Below are 26,947 nucleotides of genomic sequence, written 5' to 3'. Positions count from 1 at the left end.
GGTGCTGTTCATTTCGGAAACTAATCAACACAAAAGCCCCACGGTTCGCGAGGGGCGCGTAAAAACCGCACCGCGGTTTAAGGGGAAGAATTCCATAATTACTTCCGCTAAGTGTGTGGCGTGCCCTCCACCAACTACCGGAACTTTATCGCAATCGGAATATTGTCCGTGTCGGGAGTCGCACCGACACTCTGTTCTGGAGCTGTTGCCCCAGCGTTTTGGAGGGGAGCAACTCAGAAACAACAACCTTCAAGAAGCGGATGGAAGCCCCACTAAGGAGCCGGTTCTTGGGCAAAGTTCTTGTGTTCACTTTTCGCGAGCCAAACGCCCTCCTAGCATACACAAGGGGGGCACGCTCACATGGGAACAGTATGATCGCGGTGTGTGATTTTCCTTGCGATTACTCTCAGGCTCTCGGGCAGCGTGACGCGCGACCACCAGGACGACGACTCGAGGAGGGCGCATAGTGCGCAACAAATTTCGTTCACGCGTGCGGCGCAAGATTATTAAACTTTTCATTATGAGCTCATCTGTATTCGCTCATCATCGTTTGTTCGGTGCCGCACGGAAGGGTTCTCCGCCGTCGTTCGGTGGGCGCCCGCGCAGTTTATTTCCTGTGTCCCGTGCATAAATAACAAGCCACGGCCGGTACGGCCCGCAGAAAGGGAGTTCCGGTCGAAGTGTGTGAAGTGCATAAATTTGCATACTCGTCGCTGGTTCGCGGGGCCCGACGTGGAAAGAATTTTCCCCAACTAACACGGTCTGTGTCTGAGAGACGGGAACGGGAGTTATAAGTTCAGTTTATGGTTCGCTCGTCTCACATCTATTAACACCATTACTTCGGCAGCATCTTTGATAACTGCGTGCTCCATTCTTGTTTATAGCGCCACCGCCAGTCACACGGGAAATCCCACAAGACCGACGGCCATCAACACTCTATGCACACAACAACAAAACCGCACGATCCGTGGTTAAGATTGTAATTAAATACTTCATACAGCACGGAGAAAAAAAGGAAACCCGCCATTAAAAACACCTCGGGCAGCCCATTCGGGTGCCAGTCATTTGCCCACTCGGCGTATAAGGCGTTTGTGCGTAGTGTTCAACCGCGCGATAGACTAGCAACAAGTACGAAGGTTTCCAGCACTTTAAGTGCGTCGCTTAAGGGCTTTAAGAAGCCTTCGGGCACGACAATAGGCCCTAGAGAGATTGAGGAAAATAGAGTGATTATCTTTGCTATCGTAAAAAGCTATTCGAGCAGTTTCGAGTAGTTTGAATGGTGTGAATCCCCTTTAAGTATTTTTTTTGTTATTTAAAGCTATTATAAAAACGACCGGCAGCATCTCTGTGGAACTCGGGGCGCCAGGACATTGTGCATAATCCCAAAACGCTGCTTTACTATTCTAGTTTTACGAAGAATTTTTCGAGCACACCTTCTAGCCTCTGTTAATTGTCGCCATCGACGGGTTGCCCTGTCGTTGTGCTGCCCTGTCTCTCTCTCTAGACCTGTGGCCCTGTGACCGGCTTTACATCCTGCGATTGCCAGACAGGACATCCTGCGATTTTTTCTTCTGCAGCGCGCAGGCTGAAAACAAAGAGCCATTATGGTGGCAAGTGACAGGAAAATTAGATGAACAAAAGTTTGAGACCCGCGCAAAAGATTACACTCTGCGCGCGGGCCAAAGATTACCCCGGAGAGAGTCAGGGCAGGAGTCGAGGTGCCGGGCAGTCATCAACGCCGGGTTCCATAATGCCCCAACCTGAGGGCGACTACCGATCGTAGGCGAACGGCAGTTCTGTGTCGACCGGTCTTTCTCTCTCCCTCTCTTTCTAGCTTCTCTAACCCACCGAAAGGGTACAATGGGACCCGACATAAGAAACGGATGTACTTGCCCGCCACCCTCTTTAGCATACACTCACCACTGGCCCGGGGGTGGCCTATTGTTGTGGTCGCTGAACTGTTTTTCTTTTATTGCGCCCCCCCCCATCCGTTAGTGGACCGCCGCCGTCTCGAGCTGCTGATGACTTCCGCCCTGCTGCTCTGCTGGGTGCCCGGCCTTGTTGCGCAAATATCCACTCAGTGCTTTTATGACCTCCTTGGAGCCGTTTGCCAGAGAAAGTGTTCCTCTATTCAGCAGAGGTTAGAGCTTTATACTGTTCCACAACCACCACCAACGGATTTCTACATTATTGACATTCATTTAAAGCTGGTTCTTCGCCAACGATGACAATAATTCGTAGTCCTTAAAATGTGTGCACGCCTGCGGATGCCTCCATTAACTAGCCCTATAAGCAGAGGGACAGGCTGAGGATGCACTGTACAGCGAAAGGCACTAGCCTAAGTGCGGTGTAAATAGTGAAAATACGCCAGAAGATATGCAATAGCACCCCGTGTGATATTGATGGGTGGATGTTTCCCTGTTATTTTATGTAGTACAACTCTAAGGCGAAAGACTTTCAGTCTTTCCATAAACACATCTTGAAATCGGGGATTTTTTAAAGGAGCCATCAATCTCTTCTTAAGACAACGAAATATCCATCTTTACAATAATGTGAATGAATATCTTTTCTTTTCAAGCCACGACGAAGAATTTCTTCTGCTTTCATAAAATGCCCACATGGCTTTGGTTATCGAAACTGTTTTTCGGTCCATTCAACAATGGATACCCAATTTAAACAGCTTCACTTTGATTAGTTATTAAAACTAACACATCCTCTTTGGTCTATAGAACAACCATAAGCAGAATTTATGCTCTCCGTCTTTGGAAACGGATGCATAGCGGAAAGCAAAAATACCATACGATCTTGGGGGCAAACCAATATCCAGGATATACAGACAAAAAGCAAAGTAAAGGAATCCTCTATTGTCTACTTCTGCCGTGCATTTACAAATCATTCGGTAATAAATTTACATTAACGAATTAAAGCAAAACGTTTATTTAAATTATGGTAACATCAAAACAGGGTACCATTCGATCTGACATAAAAAAATCGGTAAGTCCTGATACTAATACTGAACAATTATTTCAAAACTTGCCCGGGGTACCCTTTTTTACAACGCCCTTAGGTTACATCGATATTCAAATTTGGCCTCCGTTTTACTATTCACAACATCGGTTTATGAAACGACACCCCAAAAAGAGGTCCTGGACTCGCAATCGATATCCTTCGAGGTGGTGATACCACCGGCGGTAAAACGAAAATAAAAACACGCTCGCCAAGCAACAAGGCCATCACGGCGAAGTGCACAAATTATGAAACACACTCTGCGATGGCCAGTGCTACCGAGCACACCCGATCTGGATGAGTTATTTCCCCGTACAGAGCCCCCCCTCAAACAAAATATGAAATCCGAAGATCTCGGTCCAAGGTCGCACTGCCGTAGCAACCGGGTTGTCCGCGGAGGGCCCGAACAGTCCCGCCGATGTGAGGACTGTTGGGATTGTAAACCGTTTATGGTGCCATTTCCATGTCGATTTCACCTTAAGCTCTCACTGCACCGGCACCAGCACGGAGCGTAATGCCTCGTGAAGGTGAACATCGTGAACGGGCTCGGGCCGGGCACGCACCCGGTCTCAAGAGACTACCGTACGACTCCAGCACTGTAACCGAGCACTGTAACAACGGCAGCGACGCTATATTTATAACTTTCTCTCCCTTTGCTCTCTTCCTCCGGTCTTCCTGGCCCGGCTACAGCTCCCGAGGTGCTCATCGTCGACGAGGAAGCCGAGCCACTGTACGATAAGTACTACGAGGTAGGATCGACGATAAAGCTGATGTGCAAAATCCGGCACATCTCGATGCTCCGGTCCGTCGTTTATTGGATACACAACGAGAACATCCTCAACCACGACACGACGCGCGGCGGCATCAGGTAGGTCCAGCCCAACACCCCAACATCCCCCCAACACCATCCACCACCCGCCGCATGGATGTGTCGGTCACGTCGATTGTTTACGATCGGTGAATCAGATTTCGGCCACAATTCCTACACCGGCCGCCGAATGGCTCACTTATGGCTTCGGCTACTTCGTCTCAATTGCTCCGGCCCACTTGAAGGACTCACACGGCGTCGTGTGCACCGTTTCGAGTCGACCAGACTGCACGAGCTAATGGGTCAATTACCGGTCTCACCTGGTGTACGCTTACGAAATGCCACGCTAAGGCTGCCTCGTTGCTCGCTAATGGCGGATTGTTTCCTTTACAGCGATTTCTATTATTTCCTTATGACTTTCTATTATGCGGCTCCCTGTGGGGCCACAACGATCGTGGGGCCACAACGATTTTACCTGTGGGCTGTGGGGCCACAACGATTTTACAATTCATCTAGAAATTACCGAGGCCAAATGAAACATTCCTGTCATTTCTGTAGTGGAACTTGGAAAATGTTGTCAACAACAAATCAATCATAAAATACTTCAAACGACAATAGAAAAGAATCATCAACTTCAAGGAAATGTTTACAAGAAGTCAAAAGAGGAGTATATAATCAAAAGCTGTATTATTAGGATACAAAAACCTGCCACAGGACTTCTGGTTTAATTGTTTGCAAATTGAGGCAAATTTGAATCACTCAAGAAATTACCTATTACCAGCATTTTGAGGACACTCTGTAGAATTATTATTGTTAGACAGAGCCGTATTAAGTACCAACTTAAAGTTTGAAGACCTCGAAGTTAATGCAGAGTCTGGATTCAAACTGACGTATTTCGTCTAATCGAATCCCACTCAGATAGATGAAGGTCCCATTACTTTTCTGATTCAATGTTTGCAAATTAGCGACATGGTCAACCAAGTTGTATCCCCAAATTCCATAAGTTGGAAGCTTAAGCAAAATTCAGTTTGAAACTTTTAAAGCAATTAAAACATCGAAGCAACTAGAAGGATCGAGAACTCCATCCGAAGTGAGTGGATGAACGTAACGTTCCGTAGATTCTACTAAATCACTACAGATTGGTTGACGATAACAACCCACTGCCACTGAGCCTTCGTCAACCCCTTCAACGAGACAGCTTCCGTTCGGCATCGCGAAACTCGCTGATTGGACGCATCAACCGAGCGAAAGGATTTCATAAATCTTTCATTAGGCGAACCCATTTTCCGTTCCATTGCAAGGCTCTAATGTCTTATTCATATTTCTCATCACACTTCTTCAACCGAGTCGCCGTTGGCCAGGATCGCTTCCCGCTTATCACTAAATGGGAGTACCAATTCAGGAGAAGGCACTTTATATTGTTGCTTCACCAGATAGAGAGAGAGGTCGCTTTCGAAATGATAGACGTCGCGTAAGAGCTCCAGCATTATGAAATACTTCGTTCGCGAAATGTAGATCAGTCATGTCATTAGCCCGTATGTTCGACCGCATTGTAATCTCCGCCGAGCACAACCACGCCGTCCGATCGACAAGGGTCTCTATCGCGTCGACTTTAACATTCAATTTAACCTCAAAAAAGGGTGCCCGGTTCTTCGTTGTAAAGGACGAAAAAGAACGCCTCGGACCTCGGACTACATGGAATGTGTTCATTTGTTACGCTGTTTCCTTGTGTTCGAAAATCGCTTCAAATTACGTCGAAATCCGTACACCGCCCGCCATCCGGTAGGAATCTGACCGTTTCCGCCACAAACACACACGAGAATATGCTCCCTTTCATGCTCATTTGAACAGCATCATCCGTTCCCGAAAGAAGGGCCACTTTTATTGGCGCAGATTGACCATTTCGCCATTTTCCTCACTCACCCGTGAATGGCTTAAACTTTTCCAACAATTCACTCACCTCGCCGATTCTCCTGCTGCACACTCACTCACTCTCGCTCTCTCTCTCGCTCTCTCGCTCTCTCTCTCTCTCTCTTTGTTCAATTTCAGTGTAAAAACGAATTTAACCAGTGTCGGTGCCAACTCCACACTGTTCGTAGCAAAGGTCAACCGGCAGGACTCCGGCAGCTACACGTGCTCCATCGGACCAAACCAACACTACTCCATCTCCGTGCATGTGCTCAACGGTACGTATACATCCCCGACCCCCTGTAACGGTGCCCCGGGGAGTTGAAGTCAATTTACATTCGGGTTGCTCACGCTGGCCAGCGGGTGGTAATGCAAAGCCCGCAAATCGATCGATCGATCGCCACCGACCGCGTCCGGCGGGTTTCCGGCTTCGTAAACCAATAAGCAACAGCCCTGAGCAACAGCATCCCAGCCGGGTTTTGTTTTAGCCAACTTCTTCGTGGGGCTAGCCACTGTTGCCCGGTCCGGTCGCTCCCGACGGACACGCTTCCGCTGCCGGAACAGCACGGAGGAAGTGGCAAATAAAAGTTAATTTACCAACGGATTTCATATCATTATCGATTTGCACGGTATGGTCACGGTACGAACATGCTGGACCACAGCTCACCAAATGGTCATCATCGCCCCGTTCGGTGGGTTGCTTTGGCTATTCGTGCCCAAATTGCATCAAATACCATCGAATTAGCGCACGGTGAGCGTTGGCGGTCGGTAGCTGATTTAAGCTGATGTCCACCCTAATTTAAACGGATTTTTCCGGGGGATTCTAATGATCGGTAGCTACCTCGACGAACTGGCGATACTTGGTCGAATCAACTTGCAGTAAGTAGCAAGAGCAGTTGCAAGACTTTCAAGTTTGATATTTATTCATGACTAAGGGTCGTGTTAAAGTAAAAAAATTATGATTATTCATGTACCGTGTCAATGTATTTTTGGTTGTAAACCAAAAAAAATTTGTGGATGTGTTTTTAACTTAAACCGTCATGTTACTATGGGAGCTCCATTAAAGACAGACTAGCAAAGAAGTTACATCATATTAGAAATCATCATTCCATTAGCTTTTATTTACTAGTTAATTCCATAGATTATCCATGTAATCAGTTCAATCTCCTAATAAATACTCAAATTCTGAAGCTGTTATTACTCGTTATAGTTTCTTGTATTCAGAAAAATGCTCAGCGTCGATAGTGAAAAAACAAAAGGTCCATAAATAAGATATATTTCCTAACGATTTGCTGGCACTATTTTGGTCTGTAGATAGCCGACCCTTGGCTTGGAGAATTGGCTTGAATTTAAGTCCCTTACTTAAGTCCTATTTACGTCGACAGCATAATAGCAAAGCATTCAAAATACGTTAATTCGTTTCGTTTGTTAAGTTAGCTTATCTTAGTGCTTCACCAAACATGATTGAGAAAAATTTAACTGAAATTAAACGATTAGTTAAAATCTGACAGCATCCAATCAACAATTAGCGTCAGCAAAAAGCAACCAACATATGGCTCAGTATTAAGCAGACAGATCAACGATTGCCCGACAAAACTATAGTTAGGCTCGTTAACACTAGACGCTACTAAAAGCTCTATGGAAGCTTTACTTTGAATAACGGTGAAAAAATTATTTCAGCAAAACTTATTCACTCAACCAAAAAACATAATGATTGTAAATCATGTCCTCACTAAAAGTGGCGAAAGAGTAGATTCGTATTCATGTAATTGTCATACACGAACCGTGACCGAAACCTTCAAAGGGTCAATAAAATATAATTTGACAACGAGTCGGTTAAGAGTTTAGGATAACTTCACAGATTAGAATGCCAAAAGTAACCCTATGTTACAGGTTTTTAGAACAAAATTCGATACTCAATCTTCTGCATCTTGACCCATTCTAAAGCTAGTGGAGCAACAAGCGAAACGTTACATCACAAACTCCGAACAAAACCTGCCTTCAGGCCTGAAGGCCCTTTACGGCCCGAACCCGCCCAAAATATGATTCATATTTTATGCGGCGTACCCTTCAAAATGTCGCGTTCCGGTGTGGCTTACGCATGTTGCGTCAACATCTCGGAAACACCGCATGAAAGATGCATCCGGCAAACAATACCGGTCTCCGGAGTCGGTTACCGGTCTTTGATCCATACGCGGTGCGGCGATGTTATCGACGGCGCGTTGACTTTATTCGCCTCGTCGGGCGTTGTCAACTTTATGTTAGCAACCACCTTGCCTTGCCCACGTCTTCCGACCCAACCCGACCGTTAATGTTGATTTCGATAATGGCGACGGCGTTATCGTTATGATATTGATCGTTACTTCTTTTTTATTGTACGTACATTACCGTTGCTGCCGTTGCCGTGGGCCTCTTCGGAGAGCTTCGGAGTCCCCGAGGGCGACGAATTTGTGATCTCTCCCGGGGGCGGGACGGCGTGACGTACCGCTACTGACTTTTTCCAACCCTATCGTTAACCCTTCGATGAGTTACGATTGCCCATTATCCAGTGGCCTCCGGGCTTTTCTCCGCCGAATCCTCCTCACTCCGATTGTTTGTGTGCCGGGGAGGTATTTTTCATTTGTGCGGGTCGAAACATCAATTGTGGTCACCGCAACGTAACGGCCACCTTCGTCAAATCATGGCTCCCGCCCCGCCTTTGATTGCCTTTGACATCGATAAATTTCGCTACATCCCGTTCGGGGCCGAATGCCAAAATCAAGCCACCGTCAGCCCGTTGCGTACTGATTTCCTCGGGGACCGTTCGCCGCAGACCAAGAACTCCCAAGCGGCGGTAGCTCCACGGCAACCTGGGTGGGGTCTATGGTTCCCTTCTGAGCCCCAGGACAACCGCCGGTTGAACGGTTAGCAATATTTGAACACATTTCGTGGAATGGTCGTCACCCGAGGCCCGAACCGTAAGGATGTGAAACCTCTTAACGGGAGACCCGTCCAAAGGCCGAGCGACTCAAACATTCAATCGTCAAACCGATAGGAGCCCCCAATAAAAAAAAGGGATAATCCTAAAAGCAGCTCATTCTTACGCACTTCTCCACGCTTTGGAGCCCACTCTTCTGGCGCCAAGCACCGTTATAATCCTTTTTATTAAAAAGTTATTTAATTTTCGCACCCAACTCCTGTCGGAGGTGGCCTCCCTTGGCCTCGGTGGTGAATAGATGAACCAGCGCAGCGTTTTGGCCACCGTTGGTTCCGGTGGCACATTGGATCGGTGGTTGTCGCTGGCACTGTCTGTTGGTTTTTGGGATAAAGTAATTAGATCCTGCACGAAGGAGCAGGCAGGCTTCTGCAGTAGCGCGCACCGCTTAGTGCTTAGAATAATTTCCACAACTGTGCGGCCATGTTAGCGATATGTTTTTATTATGAGCGCTGCCATATTAACCTGGCCGGTGGCGCTGGTGGCCAAAAGTGAACCCGGCCGGAACTATCGAAACTAAACTTCAGAGATCTGTTCATGTACACGACATGAATATTCAGTGAATGGGAAGCGATAAATTTTCGGCACACTGTTCGAGCCGGAAGAGCGTACCCGGGCGGTTGTCGTGAGCACTTGAGCCGTATTAGTATCTGCGTTGATAACCGTGGCCGACGAACGTGGTACTGTTTATCTTTGATCTTGCACGGTTACCGGAGTGAAACGAAACATAATGAATTAGTGTGTAGCAGCTTCCGATTGCAGGCAGCATTTATCTCGTCACGCACCGCCGATACCGCCGAGCGCGCGTAACGCTCAGCCAGAGAGAGTACGGCCAATTAATCGACAGGTTTTCTGGCGCAAAAATTACAATCAAATTACAAGAAACACATTAGCTGATCAAACACGCTATGAATGGGGGGCTATCAATATGGCCACCAGTGGCGTAAACAACAGCTTCCGCCACCGTGGTAGTTAATGGGTCTTTGCCGCACGGTGTATACCTTGAAAAACGGACTTTTAAACAGAAGGCTCTAGCTGTTAATTTGGACCTCCTAGTTTTGATGTTTTGGCAACATTACCTTGTTTTGACACCAGATAAATGATTTTAGGTAAACGAATGAATAAATTTAGTTAGCAACCGATTTTTGTAAGGGTTATACCATGTCAATTTTTGTGCCTGAAAAAGACGTTTTGCGGGGATTATTAATTTTTGTTCTGTTGAAGAAAACTGCTTCAGAATCGCACCAAATGCTTGTCGGGACTTGTTTTTAGACCATATCTTAGTGTTTCAAAGTGGTATAAAATTTAAAAAATGGCGATTTTGGCTTCAGAAGAAAAGAGCGTCAACAAATGATCAATTTGAACCATGCATTGATTCAAAAACGACCAAAGTTCAGATTCTCTTGTCCAAAGTGGAGACGCCAGGTGCGCCATGGCCAAGCGACTGTGAGTTCAAATCCAGCTTCCAGTGCGCATCTTTTTCAAACATAAAATTCATTACCGAAATTAGTGGGGAACTTAACGAATCGATGAAACGCTTTCAGTGTTCCACAGAAGAAACAGTATACTTTAAGACGGAAGATGGGCATAATCCGTATATGGCACCCAAACCAAGCTCGCTCACATAGTTTCCCATTAGGGGAAACTTTCTTATGCGAGAGCGCTAAATGGGCCACAGACTGCTAATCGAGCCGAGAGCCATCTTGTTGAGTCTTGAGCACATTTATTCTAGGACCCTTTCACCGTGTTGTCGGCGCCGTCGACAGGAACGGAACTAAGATATCAAAGAAAGCGGCAGGCTTGATGTTTATCTAAAAAGTTCAATCGGGGGAAGCATTGGTGATTAATAAAGTTTCGTAAGGCCTCCGACCCAGTGTGAGCGGGGCGCCCTTTCGCTTGTGTCTGTTGCCCCCGCGGACCAGATCGAGGTCGAGACATTGTCAATCTCCCACGACGAAGAACTTTTCTTCTCACTGACGCACGGTGGCATGGTGGCATAAAGGGCGACATAACTTTCTACGCCGCCGTGCCAGCCGCCACGAATGCCGAGCATAATTTAATAAAAGTTCGGTGATGATGTTTGATGTTCCCAAGGTGCTCATACATATTCGCGGTTCGATCGAGCCCGCCGGGGGTCCGACACGGCCCGGCCCAGAGCATAGCACGAAATCCGATTTCTTAGAAGTGTAGTATGAACTGCCCCGTTCGCTCGTTGCCCGGGAACGGAACGGAGTTTTTGAATAAACGATTGGGACTTTGTGAACTTCGCGCGCGGCTTGAGGACGGCAAGCAAAATTATGATTTGTTTCCCCCGATTGTGCCGTACTTTGACACGCGTCCACCTAGAATCGCGGGCCAGGCAAACTGTGAAAGGGCGTGCGAGGATTCGTGGAAAAACCAATCCGTACCGAGTGGCCGTTAAATCGCAACAACAAAAAATTACTGCCCTACCGGGAATTGCGCGTCATCCTGATTTCCTATCATAACGGGCTTTTCCCTCCGAAAACCGAATCAGTTAATTGAATGATGTGGCAGTTTTATTGGTCGGTGGCGTGGCGACTATTGGTGTGATTAATTACACCGTTTCCACGGCAGCTTGCACCGGAATTTATGAGCGCCCATCACCTATTGAAAAGTCGTTTGCCGATGATGTGCACTAATGAGACACGGTTGCGGGCGCAGGCTATTGCTTTACCATTTAATGATCATTTCATTCGATATCCGATCCCGAACGACGAAAGCCCTTTGTTTCAGCGTCGGCTTCTAACATGAAACCTGAAAATCCGCTTTACAAAGCAATTCTAACGAATTTTATTCTATTAAAGTGTTTATAATCAACAGTATAATAAACATATTTATCAGTGAAAGTATCAAAAGTGTAAAATGCAACTGTGGAAATCGCTTTTAGTGATGTCATCGTATTACGCGAAACACCGATTGCATACTTTTAGGCGCAATAACGATATGAATTACAATATCATGAAATTCGCAAACGAGTCTGTGAACGAGTCTGACACCCTAAAACTAATTGCAAAAGGGTTTGCTCTTCAACTCCTACCAACAGATCAGCCACAATGTATGGATTCAATAGTGCACCCTGCTGTGTGATATGCTCCCCTGTTAGATTTTCGAATGAAATCCGATAAAATATTTCACCAGCTTAAAGCCCGCAATATTTGAATTGATTGTACCAGTTAATGTATCCCCCGGTTCCCGTTGCTCCCCAGGAAAAGAGCTCACGGGGCTCGCCTCAAAAATCAACACAAATAGATGTAGGTTTATAAGCCAATCGTAACGATGATGCCAATAAGAGGCGTCTCTATTTGGATGTCGCTATACACATAAACTCCCAAATAACGGAGTCAGTCAGTCATCGGCAGCAGACGCTTCAGAGGTCCATATCGCACGAAGGAAACACCCCTTGCAGTAGTGTAGTAGGAACTGCGGAAAGAATTCGCGCTGAGGCCCGTCAAGCCAGCCGGAAATGCAAATAAAGGTTACTCCCGAGAAACGGTTTATCGTTCACTTCGATCAATGGATCTTGGATCAGCGTTGTGGAGAAAGCTTTCCAGGAACACGGAAAAGGAGGAAAAGTAAACAATCCTTCCTTATCATGATTGGTACCTTCTCAAGGATTCAACTCAAGGATTCTCTCTTTTCATCTTATCCACCGGCTAACGTTTGCCGGATCCACTGTAGCGGACCTAACTTGTTTACTATTTAATCCATGCACACCCGTTCTCTGCCACTACGCCCTACCGCCTGGCGGCACCCAAGAAGAGCCAAGTTCCAGAATGGGCATCAGTTTCATTCACATCCGTTTATCTGCGTGATTCACTGTTTACTGAAACGATATGCAAACGTGCATACCAGGGCATCCCGCCAGACGCAGGGGCTAGCTTTGGAATTTTTCCCTCGTTTCGGGTTTGTCAGTCTGGCCAGTCGCAAAAAAGTTGCCTCACAAGTCGCCGTGTTCTGGTACTCTTGACTAAACATTTTCATCTCTCTTCCTCTCTCTCTCTCCCTTTGTGTCTCTTGCAGGAACCGCCAATCCGTACGGAATCTATCAGCGATCGTGTGCCTTCTCCACGATACTGCAGGCCGTAGATCTGTGGTTTGTCGTCCGAAGTCTAGTGTTGATACTGGTGAAACTATCGTGGAGCAGATAGTAGTAGTCGGCCGCGTCGTAGTAGAGCGGACACTCCCGCTCCCAGCGCCTAGTCTACGAATCTTCCCACGGATCCAAAGCTTTTTTCAGACGTGAAGTGCATACGTTATGGTGTTCCTTTCGAGATTGTCCGATCTCCATTGGTTGAGGTTGGGCTTCCGGTGGAAGGAAGTGTACGAAGCAAAAACTTTCCAACAGCTGCACGGATGCTATTGTAATTCCGCAAAAACACAAACCTGTGGCCGGGAACCGGAAGTTCGAAACTGTCGCAACGCAACGAAGTCTTAAAACAGCTCACTGTGCAATTCGTTCAGGAACTGCGGTAAACTGCAGTTTTTGGAAGGATACCCTCCCAGCGTCAAACGGAGCGAATCCAGGTGGGAATCGAACAAATACTGTGTGGCAGCTTTTCCAGCTATTGGAGGGGAGCAAAAAGCAACGTAAGCCACAGCGCTCCACCGACTCCGAAGGGTGAAGTTTAAAGACTTCGTTTGTGAAGCAACTCTACTGACACGCTCCGATCAGCCAGAGGAATTGCTCGGTCGATACAGATCCTTGTTTGTTGTTGTTATGTTATAGACTTGTTGAAACTATGTTCCAGAGGATTGAAACAAATCGAACACTGTAGCTGAATGGCGATTCCAGAAAGCACCACGAATCGGGAGGATAATGTAAAGTAATATTATGATAATAAAACTAACGAGTAAGACACAATTCAATAGTCGGTAAGATGAGTCCCAAGAAACACAGTAAAACTGTGTGTCTGAAATTGTATCATAGAAGTAATTGATTAAAAGTAGTAGCAGCAACGGAGTCATTGGCAAAATAAAGACAGTATTTTTTATAGAAACCAGAATGGGACGTCAAATGCCTGACTACGAACAAAAACGAGGTAGCATCGTTCCGTTGCGAAAGATGTGAGAAGTTTACACACTAATCACTATAGGTGTATATTTTGTTCGTTCTTCCTGTTTGTGGTACAATATTTTTGAGTTGTTTACCCATAGCGCAATGAAAGAGGTAGCAAAAGGTTATTTTAAAATCATGCGCTAAAACAAGAAACGGCAGATAGATAGCAGAACACGAAACATAAAAAGTAAAGGGCGAAAGCTTCAAGGCGAAAGAGGCTTCCGAAGGTATCAGAGGTGGATAAAAATATCAAAACAACAACTATACTACGTTTATTTGTGGGCTAGGGACGAGAATCTTCGATGTTGTTTCGTTAACGATCGATTGTGTTGACGAATGCACGGAGTTTGTCGGAACCACACTGGTGTATGCTGTAAAAAACGGCAAAGCACAAGGACATTCAATCGAAAGCAGCCCCAGAAGGAGGAGAAACAGACAACTAGGCTATGTAAAGTATTCCAAAACTTAACTAAACTAAACCACACAACAGATACGCTAAGATTCGTAAGGTTCGTTAAATCACGGAACGGACGGACAACACGTTATGGAGCGACCTTTTTTATAACGAAAACAAACAACAACCAAAACCCGAAACATGAATTGTAAAGGGCGAGAATGGCGCACGGGCGCAATCCGTTCAGAAAACCGTTGAAGTTAATAAAGATTGGCAGGAATGCAAATGTGTAATGCGGATAAGCGGACAACTGTAAGGGGTTTTCTTTTCGCTTTGCGATTCACGATAACCTCGGTGCCTCGATACGGGAAATGGTAAGCAGAAATCAGCAAAATATGTTAATATTTCACCTACTGCATTCGGTTCTGTGCTTTTAGGTTCCGTTTTTGCTGGTCCGTTCTTGCGTTGGCCGCTCGTGGTCCAGCTTTTTGTCCAGCACTCCTTCGACGCCATCTGCATTTTTGTCGCCCGCACCATCGTCGCTAATTGAGTCCTATTTTTCATTTTAACTACCAGCGGATTAGTCAGATTAAACAACGGATCGCTTGCCGTGCAGTGTAGTATTTGTTGTACGCTTCATTTTCACTTGGCTGGTTGGGGATTCCCGGAAATCTTTTCTTTCTTTTCTCTACGGGAAGCATAAAGCATTGGCCCCATGGCCGACTCGGGCACTCGGGCGCGAGGACAGCCTAAAAGCTCGCACCAGCAGAGCGGGGTAAGGTAACATTTGGAGCATTAATCCGATTGCTTGCTAATGTTTGAGGCTGTCCCATTTTTTACGCCTCCCGTAACATGTCGCTCTTAACTTTTTATTCCTGGTGCTTCCCGATGGGTCGGAATCTACAAGTCTAATTCTCACGGGCGCCCGTACTTGCGAGCTGCGAGAGATTATTCTAATGCTTCTAATGGTTTGTTTTCCATGAATAAGGATTACTCCTTTCATTTGTGTGCCACGCCACCGGAAAGCGAACTTCCAATTTATTTCCAGCCCTTTAGTGCCCAGCCGCCCTCTGATATGTTTATGTTCGGGCGGGCGAATCAAGGACTGCATCCATCATGTGTCAGTTGTGTTCCCGGGTTTGGGTAAGCCATTGGATGCGGCAGGCATTAACGTTCCACATATTTCTCTGCTAATTGGAGGCCTCCTTAAGCCGAGTGCTTCATTGTACATAAAAAAGCAGTTTCAAAGCACCGTACACTGGCTCTTAATGTACAACATACCACAATCAGCATTACAACATTTCGTCAACATTCTGTTATGAAACAGATTTTTATGCCATCTACAGTAGTCCCGTTTCGTCCTTTCATCGGATAACCGCCTATGCTGCTAACGATCACGTGGCCTTGCCTGAAGCGGGGCCAGGTGATATTCAAAATTCAAGCCGACCCCAAATGCACGCCGGGAGTCTGTGATTAATTTTGCACACAATTTGAAATTTAAATTCCATTCCGTTACGCTTCCTACAGATAGCATAGCGTAAGTGTGCTCTGTGTGCCTCGCCCGGCCATAAAGCTCACTCCAGAAAGCTTTATTGAACAATTTCCCAGTCTGCCAGTCTCTTCCGGCCGAGTCGGTATGCCGAGAGTGTTGTTGTGCACTGAACTGGACCTTGTGCTCTAGCGGAAGGTATCAACTCCCCAGAGTGCCACTCGAAACACCTACGGCGAAAACTCCTAAAATTGAGCAACATTATCATGGTGACAATACCGATGACACAGCCCACAAATGCTGCACGGCCGACGACAGACGACGAACAGGGGGCCTAGAGGGTTGTTTCTTAGATATATGTTATTGATAAATAAATGATCACGACATTCCTTTTCGTTCCGAATGCATTCACTGGGGTTGGAGTTAGCGGATAGTAGCTCCGTGCCATGCAGTCGGTGGGCACAAGCACCGTGGTAGCAACGAAATGTCTTGTTCTTTCATACCCTGTACCCAGCTTATGCCGAGGAACTGTTCTTGAATTTGTATCGTTCTTTTCAAGATTTATAAGCAATTCAACATAAGGAAAGGCTCTTGCAAATTGACACTCCGTCCATTTTACTTAATTATTGCTTTAGTTCTACTTCCACAATATTGATGATGAAATTTCGTATCTTTTATGTAACCGATTAAAACTCATGTTCTCGTTCAATATGCTAACCACCCAAAACTCAGTGGATAAAATTTATCCAATCAACAATTATCCAATTACGACCAATTGACAACAGTACTCTATTGTGCTCGCGTACCATCTGTGTTTTAGTAAGCTCCGCATCCAATATCATTAGGCACAGAACGCTATGTTACTGAAGGCCCTCATTAGTTCCCATCTCCCGTTCCCGTATTTGCTCAAACCATATTTATGCATACATTCTGGTTCTGCAGCTCATGTACCCGTTGCAGGATAATGATTGCAATCACCATGGAATCCGTATCGCACCGTCAGCAGGAGTGCGTTATGAGTTGGATTTTCGGTACGACAATCGACAAAGCACATTCCTTCGGAAGCGTTGAAGCTAATATGCAATGCTAACCCTTCGTCACATCTCCCAAACTACCCACTAGCCCACTGGTTTGCATACATTAGTTATGCAATCCGTGAAGATTGGGAATTGACAATCTGATATTGCTTCCGCTCAGATTAGAGACACGGATTTGTGTTTAACTTGCTCGACAACGTTAAGTTAATCTACTTAAAGCTGAAACAATTAACAGTGCAGTGTTTCTAGACTGCAGATAGAAGTATTTGCAGTTCAATCATTGACAAATGTTGATTGAAATAATTATGCTCTTTCCAATCTTAGTTTGACTAACAATACAAATCGAGCACCAATTGGTGCAGTATGATTTTTTTTCCAAAAGTTTCTCTTTATTTTCGGTTCGGTTCGAGATTTATAGTTCATTTACGATAACCTGCTTTTGTTTTGCCTTCTCGTAAATTGGTTCCATCTGATTCCATCTTCTTTCTTCAGTTATGTTTGTGTTGTTACTTTGCTAAATTATTGCTTTTATTCTATCACCTTTTGTTTGTAATCGTCTCTATTTTTACTTATCATTTCTTTGTTATTATTCAATTTCAACTGCTATGGTGTTTAATTAACTTCACTATTTTCCATTGTCTTAGTCATCTCTTGTTCATTAGTTGTCATATTTATTTTTACCTGAAGTGATGTTTATTCAATTTCTATTCGCTTGACTTAACTGTTAAATCCAACCTTTTTCAATAGTTCCAAACCGTTACTTCGCAAATCATTCTTCGCAGCTGAACAGGACTGGAAGCGCTTCGCCCGAGAAATTCCGTTGTTCAGATTAGAGGAGAATAATTGTCTTAAATACTCGACTTCGAACCGCACGAACAGTGCCGCAGTCACCACAAGATTCCCGAACTCCCGACCTGCACCTGGAACGCCACCAAACGGCGGTCGTCGATCACTTTCGGAAGGTGCCGAGTGCCGAGCTGGCGCAAGTCTTCCGGCTGCTGTCCAAACAGCCCAACCCAAACGCACCCCGGGCAATCGAGCACATTCCTTCTCGCTTTCAAAACCCCCAACATTGGGTCCCGGACTGGTGCAAAACCGAGCCCCGGCTGATTCGGAGTGGGAACCCTTTAATAGAGCTGCTAAAATGTACTTCCGAAAACTGCTAGTGAAACTTTCACCGAAGGCATTCCTCGGCTTTTTCAATAATAGCCCCCCACACAGAGAAGTAAATCAACCAATCACTCTGCTGGAGCACTGGCCAACACCTTGCCTGCACCGCCGACGTCGGCGGGGAAGAACTTTAAATTCTTCACCGCCTTCTGTCGCCGTCAGTTGGGCCGGAATTCGTTCCGAAAACCCCACACCGTGCAAACCCGTGGAAAGGAGCCTCTCGGAAGAATGTGCATTCAAACACTCCGGGAAACTCCGGGTCCTCACGGAAGCGCTCAGCGAAGGAGTCAGGGAGAGCAGGCCATCCCAGGCCAGAGCGTTCGCGCGAAGAGCCGAGCTGTGTTGGCTTTTAATTGAAATGTATTTTATGGTCTTTCGAGAAAGAATTATTATCGCACGGCACGTACATGTGAGCCGTTTGCCACCGCCGCCGCGCATCGACCGGAAGCGGCTTACACAGGCTGAATATTGGTCCACGTGCGCGTATGTGCGTCTGTATGTGCCACCACAAACGACGAAGGGTCCTTGCTAAGCGTGAGCTCTGTTTATGTTCAAGGCGGATAAAGGATTGCCCCATACCCCTGAATGGGCGCGACAAACCACGCCAACCGGAAATGGTAAACGGTGACCGGTGGCGGCTGCGGCTGCGGCGGCGGCGGCTGCGGTCGTTGGTATTGGGAATTACTTCCGGAAGAAATAATTTCCCGCCATCTATCGTGATCGGGTGGGGGTTTAAAGTTTTCGAACCGAATGAAAACTCAAATTTATTCCGCTTCTTCCGCTTGTGTTTGTGAGGCTTTTCCGGAACATCATTCCGGAGCGGAGCACACGACAGTAACAGCCCACTCTCCGATCCGAGTGTAAATTGGATTAAAATCTAATCGAACTGCCGATGGTTGCCGAGACGCAAGAAAACAAAAAGGCTCCTTCGGTCGCGCGTGGCCATCACGGGTCCCAGCACCCGGGAACCGGAACTCCGGGGGCGGTACCGCCGGAACCATAAACTTTTATGAAAACTGAACACTAACCGAATTAAACTTTCCCTGCTGATTGGCTCACTGGGACAGCAGCTGCGACAGGGAAAGGATTTCGGGCCGGCGTTCCGTCTGCAGCGCTCCATAATCAGCTACGGCGGACCCGGAGCCACCCGGGCCCGGACCGTAGATCAAATAATTAAATTAACATATTAAAAGCACATTATGTTCCGGCTTTAGTTCCGGCAGTTTGCGTAACTCGCACACTGGGAATTACAACGATTTAGGTGTCTTCACAATTAGCGCCAATGTAAGCGGTCGTGTGTCGTCGTCGGTCGCCAAGATGTGGCCTATTCGAGTTCACTCCATGTCAAAGCTCGTTTGGCTACCGCAACTTTATCGGAAAATGAAAACAGTTAAATAAATATAGCACTGGTAGAGATGCAAATTAAAAATAGGTCAATAACACCACCATACGGTTGCGTCAAATGCAGGTTTTGCCTTTGCATGAAAGGCAGCTAAGTAAATATGGCCTTTCTTGGGTTCATTAGCAACATTAGTAAGCTCTTCTGGCACAGCGACCGCTAAACAGTTGCTGGAACTGCTCCAGATGTTTTACTTATTCGCTCACCGACCCTCTGTCTTCGTTGGCAATGAAAGCTTCTATTGACGGCAGCTTCAAAAAGAAAATTCATGAGCTGCTGTTACTTGTTCGATTACATTCTAGCTACTAATTAACGTAAATTATCTATTCATAGGTTTCCAATACACTTCATTTGTAGTGTTTTATTAGACCGGTGGTGACTCAGGCTTAACCATAACCAGAATCATTTGAATGGTATAAATAAGTCTTAAGTAGTCGTTGCCTGAAGAAAGGGTAAACAAGGGTGAAGATCATTGAAACATCTCGATTTGGTGTTGGCCATTTCGCTCTAATCGATTCATATAGCTCGTGGAATTCATCCTCGAGTGTCGTCAAGGCGACCAAAAGCAGTCAAAATAACCAAATCCCGAGAACTTCCAGTGCCTGAAGTTGATTTCACTAGAACTAAGAGGCCTTCGTCATGCTTTTACAGTAACGCAAGGCACCATTGGGTAATGATTGACAGTTTCTTAATCTCTAAAGCGAAAATGGTCCAAAGATGGATCATAGTTCCAACTTTAAGGTTCCCAAGAATCCACGTTATTGTCCAGCATATCAAACAGAGTCCAACATATCAACACCAAACATACCAGACATGCTGGAATGACCATGCCCAATGTCGTTAGTCGGGAATACGTTGATGGAGAGCTCTCAAATCACTTCGCTGCCACAAAGGGATTTGAAGTCGCCTTCAGCTTCGCCTTTCTAGGGTCAATGGTTAGTACTGAGGAGATTCACGTTTGAGTGCTAGCAGGTCTTTCTACAGTCTGAAGAAACTATTTCGCTCACATCTCGTGTGGAGACGGCCGAAGCTGCGGTTATGCAAATCAAGCTGGGACTATGCAGGTCATCAATTCCCCTTGATTATCTTCCTCGTGATCGAAAGCGATGCAGCTGGTCTGTTCTTTATATCGCTGCAACCTAAGAAGTGCCTAAGAAGAAGAAGAGGATCAGTTCAAAGCTTGTCAAACATATGATCAGCGTCATGATCAAAGTCAAACATATGATCATGCAAGTCAGCAGAGAGTTTTTCAATTGATTAAAGTAGGGATCTGCTCACCAATTCTATTTCGATCAGTTACCAAAACAACAGCAACCGCCAGACGTCTATCCGGACCATCAAATAAGGTGGCGACCGTGTAAATTAAAGGGCCAAACCAAATTACAAAATAAACTTTTCCAATTAAGCTGTAAATCGCAACAACAAAAAAACTCACCAACAATCCTATTGGGCCACAAAAAAGCAAAGGTCGCGCGAAAATAAAAGGTAATTGTTTAACATTCCCAAGCACGGCGTATTTTTTATTCGAGTTTGTTCAAATCAAATGAGATGAGGAAACTACGGTGAATTCGGATGCACAAAAAATCGTATCCCTCCACGAAATCCATTTCCTAACCCCGGCCCGGCCGCAGCAGATCAGTCGCCGGATCAGGGGATCAATCAGGCACACTGCAGGCTTCTCTCATCGGCGGGAACGGGTGTTGTGCTAATTGTGAACTTCCGCCGCGCTATTTCCGCCCCTTTTGGAACCGAGACGGTGCACTTCTGCAAACTAATTAAACCTCGTTGACTTCGTTAGCGAAGGTATTGTCGAAGTACGGATACTCCCGCGAAGTGGCAGCAAAAAGATCCCCGTAGACGTCGCTGAAGTAAAAAAAAGAAAAAGATGAACCGTAAAAAGGCAAAGGGAAACAAAATGTTTTAAAAAAAATGGCGTAAAGCGCATCAAACTAAGAACCAAAATGAGCAGACAAATCAGGAAAACGGCAAGCCGGCGAAAGGAGCTTCGAAACGGAGCCGAATGGGTGATGGCTCCAAGAAGGCCTTTGATTTGATTGGATTACAATCCGGGACACCGGGCCCCGGGTGGACCCCCCGGCTTACCTTTTACGATCCATAAAGTAGCCCATCCGGAAACCCTTCGGCCAGGACGGGGCGAGCCGGCTGGTCAGGCAGTTGTAACGGTTCGGCATGGCCAGGAAGTCGTGCTGGAACGCACTGTTGTACATGTACGGGCAGAGGCCGTGCGATCCCTTCGGGTACGGGCCGGCCGCATCCTGCCACCGACCGCAACGGCCCAGGTTCCAGTTCTGATGACACTTGCGCTGGTTGGTGCCGTAGTTTTCACTCGTGTGGATACACTGCACCGTCTTGGCCGCCTCCTTGGGGTCGTTCTGGTGGTAGACCGGATCACCATCGAACCCGGGGCCGGCTGGCTCACAAACTGTTGGAAACACACGGGCAGAACAAGGTCACATCACAGGCCAAGGTGTCGGGAACCCACAGCTTACCGTCCAGCGAGCCCATCTTGCCGGGTCCAAACTTGCGCAGCGATTCCAGCGAGAGGCGCGCACCGAAACTGAAGCCGAACATGTGGCCCCGGTCGAAGTCGTACCCAAAGTCTTCCAGCTGGCCCAGCTTCTCGACCAGCACCATCCCGATGGGGAGAAACTGACGCACCATGCCGAAGTAGTCATCGTGGCGAGAAAAGTTGTTGTAGTCCATACAGTACACGCAACCGCCCCGCACGCTAGACAGGTTCGAGACCATGTCGAGGATCCACTCCGTCTGGCAGCTTTCCTTCCAGCCGTGCACGATCACGGTGAACGGGTCCGACGGGCTACATCCGAGGTCTCCGAAATCCTTAAATTCCGACACCACGCTCGTGGTCACGTTCTGCTCGCTGTAACGGGGCCAGACCGCTGTCTTGATTAGTTCTTCGTCACTCCGCCAGGGGGAAGGCTAGCTACCTGTTGTGGATGCTGAACGTGATTAAATTCGCGTAAAAGCTCCGTTCCTGTCCGGCGACCAGCGTCACCAGGCCACACCAGCTAACCGCCAACCACAGCGTGCCACACAACCCGTTCATCGTCGCCGGAGTCTTGCCTAAGTACTTGCGGCACACCGTCTGGTCGCCGCCAGAATACGAAGATGGTTCCAGCCATTCAGCCTTCTTATAGTTCGCTGAGAGCCACTGACGGGTACGGCGACCGGAACTACGAGCTCACTATCAGCGCCGACCTAGTTCCTCGCGTTCTCTCGTGTCGCGTGAACACCCCAAATTAGTCTCGTGGTAGGTCGGGGACCTGTCCATGGCCCCAAAAACTCGGTCACCGGGCGTCGGCACGATACATTAGGCAAATGTGTAAAAACACAAACAAAACTTACAAACTAAGAAACGCTCCGTTTCATCTGACGTGCCACCTATGGCGGCCGCTCTGCGCCGGAGTTTCTCCAGTTTATTTTCGGTGGCTGGCTGAAGTCGTCCCCCACTCGTCGCGGTGTCTATGTCAGGAAGTCACTCGCTCAACATGGAACCGGAGAGCGTTCTACGGAGGTGGCGAACCACCAGAAACCAGTTGCAACATTCTGCGTACGCTGCGGACATCAACCGGTTGTGGCGCTTCGTTCACTTTCAACCAGGCAGAGAATCGTAAAATCTTGCGAATTTATTGGTGACGCATTAAAAGACGAAACATTAATTCAGGTCGTTGACACCCGGGCCTAGTAATAAGCATAAACTTTGTGGTTCGATCGCCGTTCAATGCTGTCATTCATGGCAGACAGTGCGATAAGCGTGTTTCCATACTTTAGAAGTCTAGTGGCCTTGTGAGCTAAGTGTTATACGAAAATTGCTAAATATTTTCCATTTTTTTGCACAGTTCAAATAATTGGTCGCAAGACAAATTTCAATCAACCAAAACTCAGTTTAAAACATCAAATGAGTTGTGTAAATATTATTCCTACGATGCATAGGGATCAGTAGTGCACATGAAAAGTTTTAAATACTCTAAAACCATCTTTATATTATATACTTGTGCTTTGTCGATTGTCGCTCTATCCTTTTTTATTTAAGGAAAGTTTAACTTTATTATGGAACTATCCAGACCCCTCGCACACATTCCTTTTCAGGCAACGCAAGGGGCCTGGACCCTTACAAAAATACTAGAACAGAGTTTTACAAGACATTTACAAAACATTTAAACATTTATGGACGATTTGCCCTATCCTGTTGAAAGGCGAAATCTTGACAAACAAAATGTTTACATGATTGAATGCTTTTTTCTTTCATTAAATTCTGGTAGGCTTTCTTATCAGTTTCATGGAAAAGACATCCCTACGCCGTAAAGCATTGTCAGTTTGCTTTCTTATGTTGATTTGGCACGCTTATAAGAGAACAGTTCAACGCGTAATTAACACATCGTTCAATAAGTTCCGGAACTTATTGTTGTTGTTTTTTTACAAAACAACAAAACAACAAAAAACAAAAACACAACAATAATAAGACCCGGGACTTATTGAACGATGTGTTATTATTCATCATTGACTAAATCGACTTTAGTTGTTGCAATACCAATCAAAAGGAGGGATTAAATGTGAAAAATAAAAAATTCTTCATACAATCTTAAACTCACATTCCAAAACATGTAAAAGCGTCAGAGTATTTACATCGTTCGTGAACAAAGGCTATTTACAAAGATTTGAATATTTGAAAAACTCTCTTATGAAGATTTCCAAGCCCCGTTGAAGACCTTTAGAAAAGTTTCTACGGTACTCTAAAGATGGTGCCTAAAATCAAAGAAGCCATTCGACCCGTTATTTAATTTCATTAAATTAAACAACACCAACAATAAATACAAAATTATTAAAACAATTGCTTCGTTTCATTTTGGCGCGTCGAAATACCGAAGCTTTCTTGTCGCACTGTCATGTGTGTTACGTGTGGCACCATAATTTGATAAACTCTTTTTTAAATCACTTACCATCGGGGTGTGTCCGGGAAAGGACAATCCGCAGTTTACAGTACCCGTTAAACGACCCGGGCTAATTTTGCCCGTAATTAATCATTCGGCGACCGGTAATTACTCACCAAACCGCCCGAGCTACGCGGTCGATGCATTGCGTCTAACCATGTTCCGTGCTGAGAGGGGTCCCAAAGAGCAACATATCAGTCGCTGCGGTGCACACGTCACTCTTATCATCGGGAGCTGAAAGGAGAAAGAGCCTCGCTAAACTCAATCTGCACGCTCAATGTCACAAGCGTCGACCAACGGCCTAACGACACCCCGTAGCATCATTCCCGACGACGGTGCAGTTGATGCTTACACGTCTCCCTTGGAAGCGCCAGGTCGTCCATGTCTCGAGAGCAGAGATATAAAAGTATTCTACGCCATTAATCATTTTTATTACAGTCTGTAAAACAACACACACTCGTCAGACACACGCCTCAGAGGGGGGCGTGCGGTGAGCTTCAAGTGCTTGTTTTCCACCACCTGAAGCTCTAATCTCAGATTTAAAGTGCGGCACGTGGTTGGGACCCCGTTCCGTGGGGGCGCGCTGGGAAAACGAGGCTCGAGTGGAAAAGGCTTCGAAAATAGTACACCCTGTCGCACAAAACGGAAAGTATACAATAATGACGCTTGCGACGTCACCGATAAAATCTAATTTATTGTGCCCATCGCTCGGGTCGTGATAAATCGGCATTTATGCAAACAACCACAAAGTGTCTAATTTTGAGTTTGGTGGGAAATTTAACTCTTCACATGATGGATCATTTTCGGTTGTTGTCACAGGAGAACATTCGAGGTAAGCCAAAGTGTTCCGAAATTCTTGTTGCATACTTTTAGGCTAAGTCGGAAAGCTAACTTTGGGCAAACTTTTCGGCAAACAACCGATGGTTTTAATATTTGAAGTAACATTTTTATTACGAGTACAAATCAAACATCCTGAACGAGTCGGACCACATCCCATTATGCAACTAGCAGCTTGGTAACTTGTTACATTCTCACATAAATTTCTCTCACATTTCAGACTCACGGACGGCAGGGACATGATCGGATCGTCGCAACCGCAATCATCCCCGAGTGGCTTTCATGGGGACCAGCCAGCCAGCGGTTGGAGTAACATTAAGCACTTTGTCGTAACATTATCTGGCTCCGGTTCTTCCGGTCCTTCCGGTCACTAATACCGTTAATCAAAAGCTGTTATTCGGCTCTACCGAAACTCTACGCCCACTCTCCCGCAGTTGACCAGTTTGCTGGCCGTTCGGTAGTAGTGCACCATGTATCACCGATGCGGCATTAGATTACAGTTTTTCATTTTTCGCTACTGCATTCGTTACTTTTGACCTTTTCGGGGCGTCCAGAACTTTGTCTGTCGCTGTGGTGCTTCGGAGCATTATTGTTACGAGTGCCACTCTCGCTGGAATAAATACGAACCGTTCGGCCCTATAACTCACACGATGGTGATCGGTGTACTGCAGTTTTGAGCCGTTTGAGCTGGGAAACGGTGCCCGAGAAACGTGGGGTGAATTAATTAATTACATTCGTACATCTCAATCAGAAGTATCTGCTTAACGGCCATCCGGTCTGGCCGGGAGATATTTCTTTTATTGCTGATTTTTAATGAATATCATCACATTAAGCATTATATCATTAATAAATAACTTCTTGAAAATCATCCACGTGTTACAAGAGGATCGCATCTTTCTTTATTCAAAATTCAGATCATTTCGAAGGCGGCATAGTTCCTGACGGTGAATTAATAACAAGTTTACATTTAACATTTTTTGTTTCCTCGTGTATTCACTACTTTCACTACTTCCTCGTTCACTACGGCGAATAATAGTACCCTTCACGAATGATATACGTTCGCCATCAACCCATGTTCTTCCTAAGAATCAACTTGCGTGGCCTAATTTTTCCGTTCTTTAAATTATGCTAAATTTGTCAGCGTTGCCACCAATCTAAACACTTCTTTACCGGAAGGTGTTCAACGCTAAATCTGGAGCAACAATAATCAGTAAGTCATCCGCATTTTCTCGCCGTAATAATTTTCCCTCGCCATTGTAAACAACGTGCTTCGGCGAAGGATCTGACCAAATTTTAAAATTCAAATGTAAACATTCTCTCGGTTCGCTAACGAGTTCGCCTAGCGTGTGAAGGGTGTTCACTGTTCGTAGAAAGCAAAGGTGACCCAACATTCTTTCGCAACCGACTCTCAGTACTGAATAGCTGGTAATTCGTGGAATATCAACTAATTTCGTCTCGCCATTGTTAACGTTTTCCGGAATTAAGAACCGTCAGCCATTATTAACGGAGCGTTCCATTCTTGAGGAAGCGTTTTCTTTCACCCCGGGAAGCGTTTCATGTTAGCCGAGACTCCGCAAGAAACCTTTCACCACATGTGAAATATTTCAAGGCACATATTTCATCTCTGCAAATGAACCCAACGAACATTTGAAATATGGTTTTCAATTTTGATTTTCTTCATAATATCATGACGTTGTTATAAATTGCCCATTACTGTTATTGCTTTTCATGAATAGAACGGACAGACTCGTATTAAGCAACAACTCAAAGTTTTACACTCAAGTTGCTGCACTGATCATGATGTGCTGTATCAATGCCAACCTGGAAGATTAACAATTCATTCCGAATCATGTCTGTCCATAATGGTGACTGCGA

General features: G+C 45.9%; 2 protein-coding genes across 2 annotated transcripts in view; one reads left to right on the top strand and one right to left on the bottom strand.

Annotated features, from left to right (window-relative positions):
• LOC131215256 (uncharacterized) overlaps positions 1–12,876 on the top strand; it is a 54,725-nt gene extending 41,849 nt beyond the window's left edge. Inside the window, exons 6-8 of the mRNA XM_058209643.1 lie at positions 3,697–3,874; positions 5,864–6,000; positions 12,738–12,876. Coding sequence (XP_058065626.1) covers positions 3,697–3,874; positions 5,864–6,000; positions 12,738–12,865 — 443 coding nt within the window. The 3' untranslated portion in view covers positions 12,866–12,876. The remainder of the gene's footprint in view (positions 1–3,696; positions 3,875–5,863; positions 6,001–12,737) is intronic.
• Positions 12,877–20,979: 8,103 nt separating this feature from the next.
• On the bottom strand, positions 20,980–22,363 carry LOC131216836 (uncharacterized). The gene is made up of 4 exons (XM_058211422.1): positions 22,232–22,363; positions 21,773–22,164; positions 21,366–21,705; positions 20,980–21,125 (listed from the first exon to the last, which is right to left on the bottom strand). The coding sequence occupies exons 1-4, from the start codon at positions 22,348–22,350 to the stop codon at positions 21,038–21,040; spliced, it is 939 nt and encodes a 312-aa protein (XP_058067405.1). The 5' UTR covers positions 22,351–22,363; the 3' UTR covers positions 20,980–21,037.
• Between the last annotated feature and the right edge of the window lie 4,584 nt (positions 22,364–26,947).

This window comes from Anopheles bellator, chromosome 1, assembly GCF_943735745.2.
Source record: "Anopheles bellator chromosome 1, idAnoBellAS_SP24_06.2, whole genome shotgun sequence".
NCBI classification, from domain to species: domain Eukaryota; kingdom Metazoa; phylum Arthropoda; class Insecta; order Diptera; family Culicidae; genus Anopheles; species Anopheles bellator.
The sequence above is the reverse complement of the archived record's forward strand: the minus strand, read 5'-3'. Positions and strand labels throughout refer to the sequence as shown.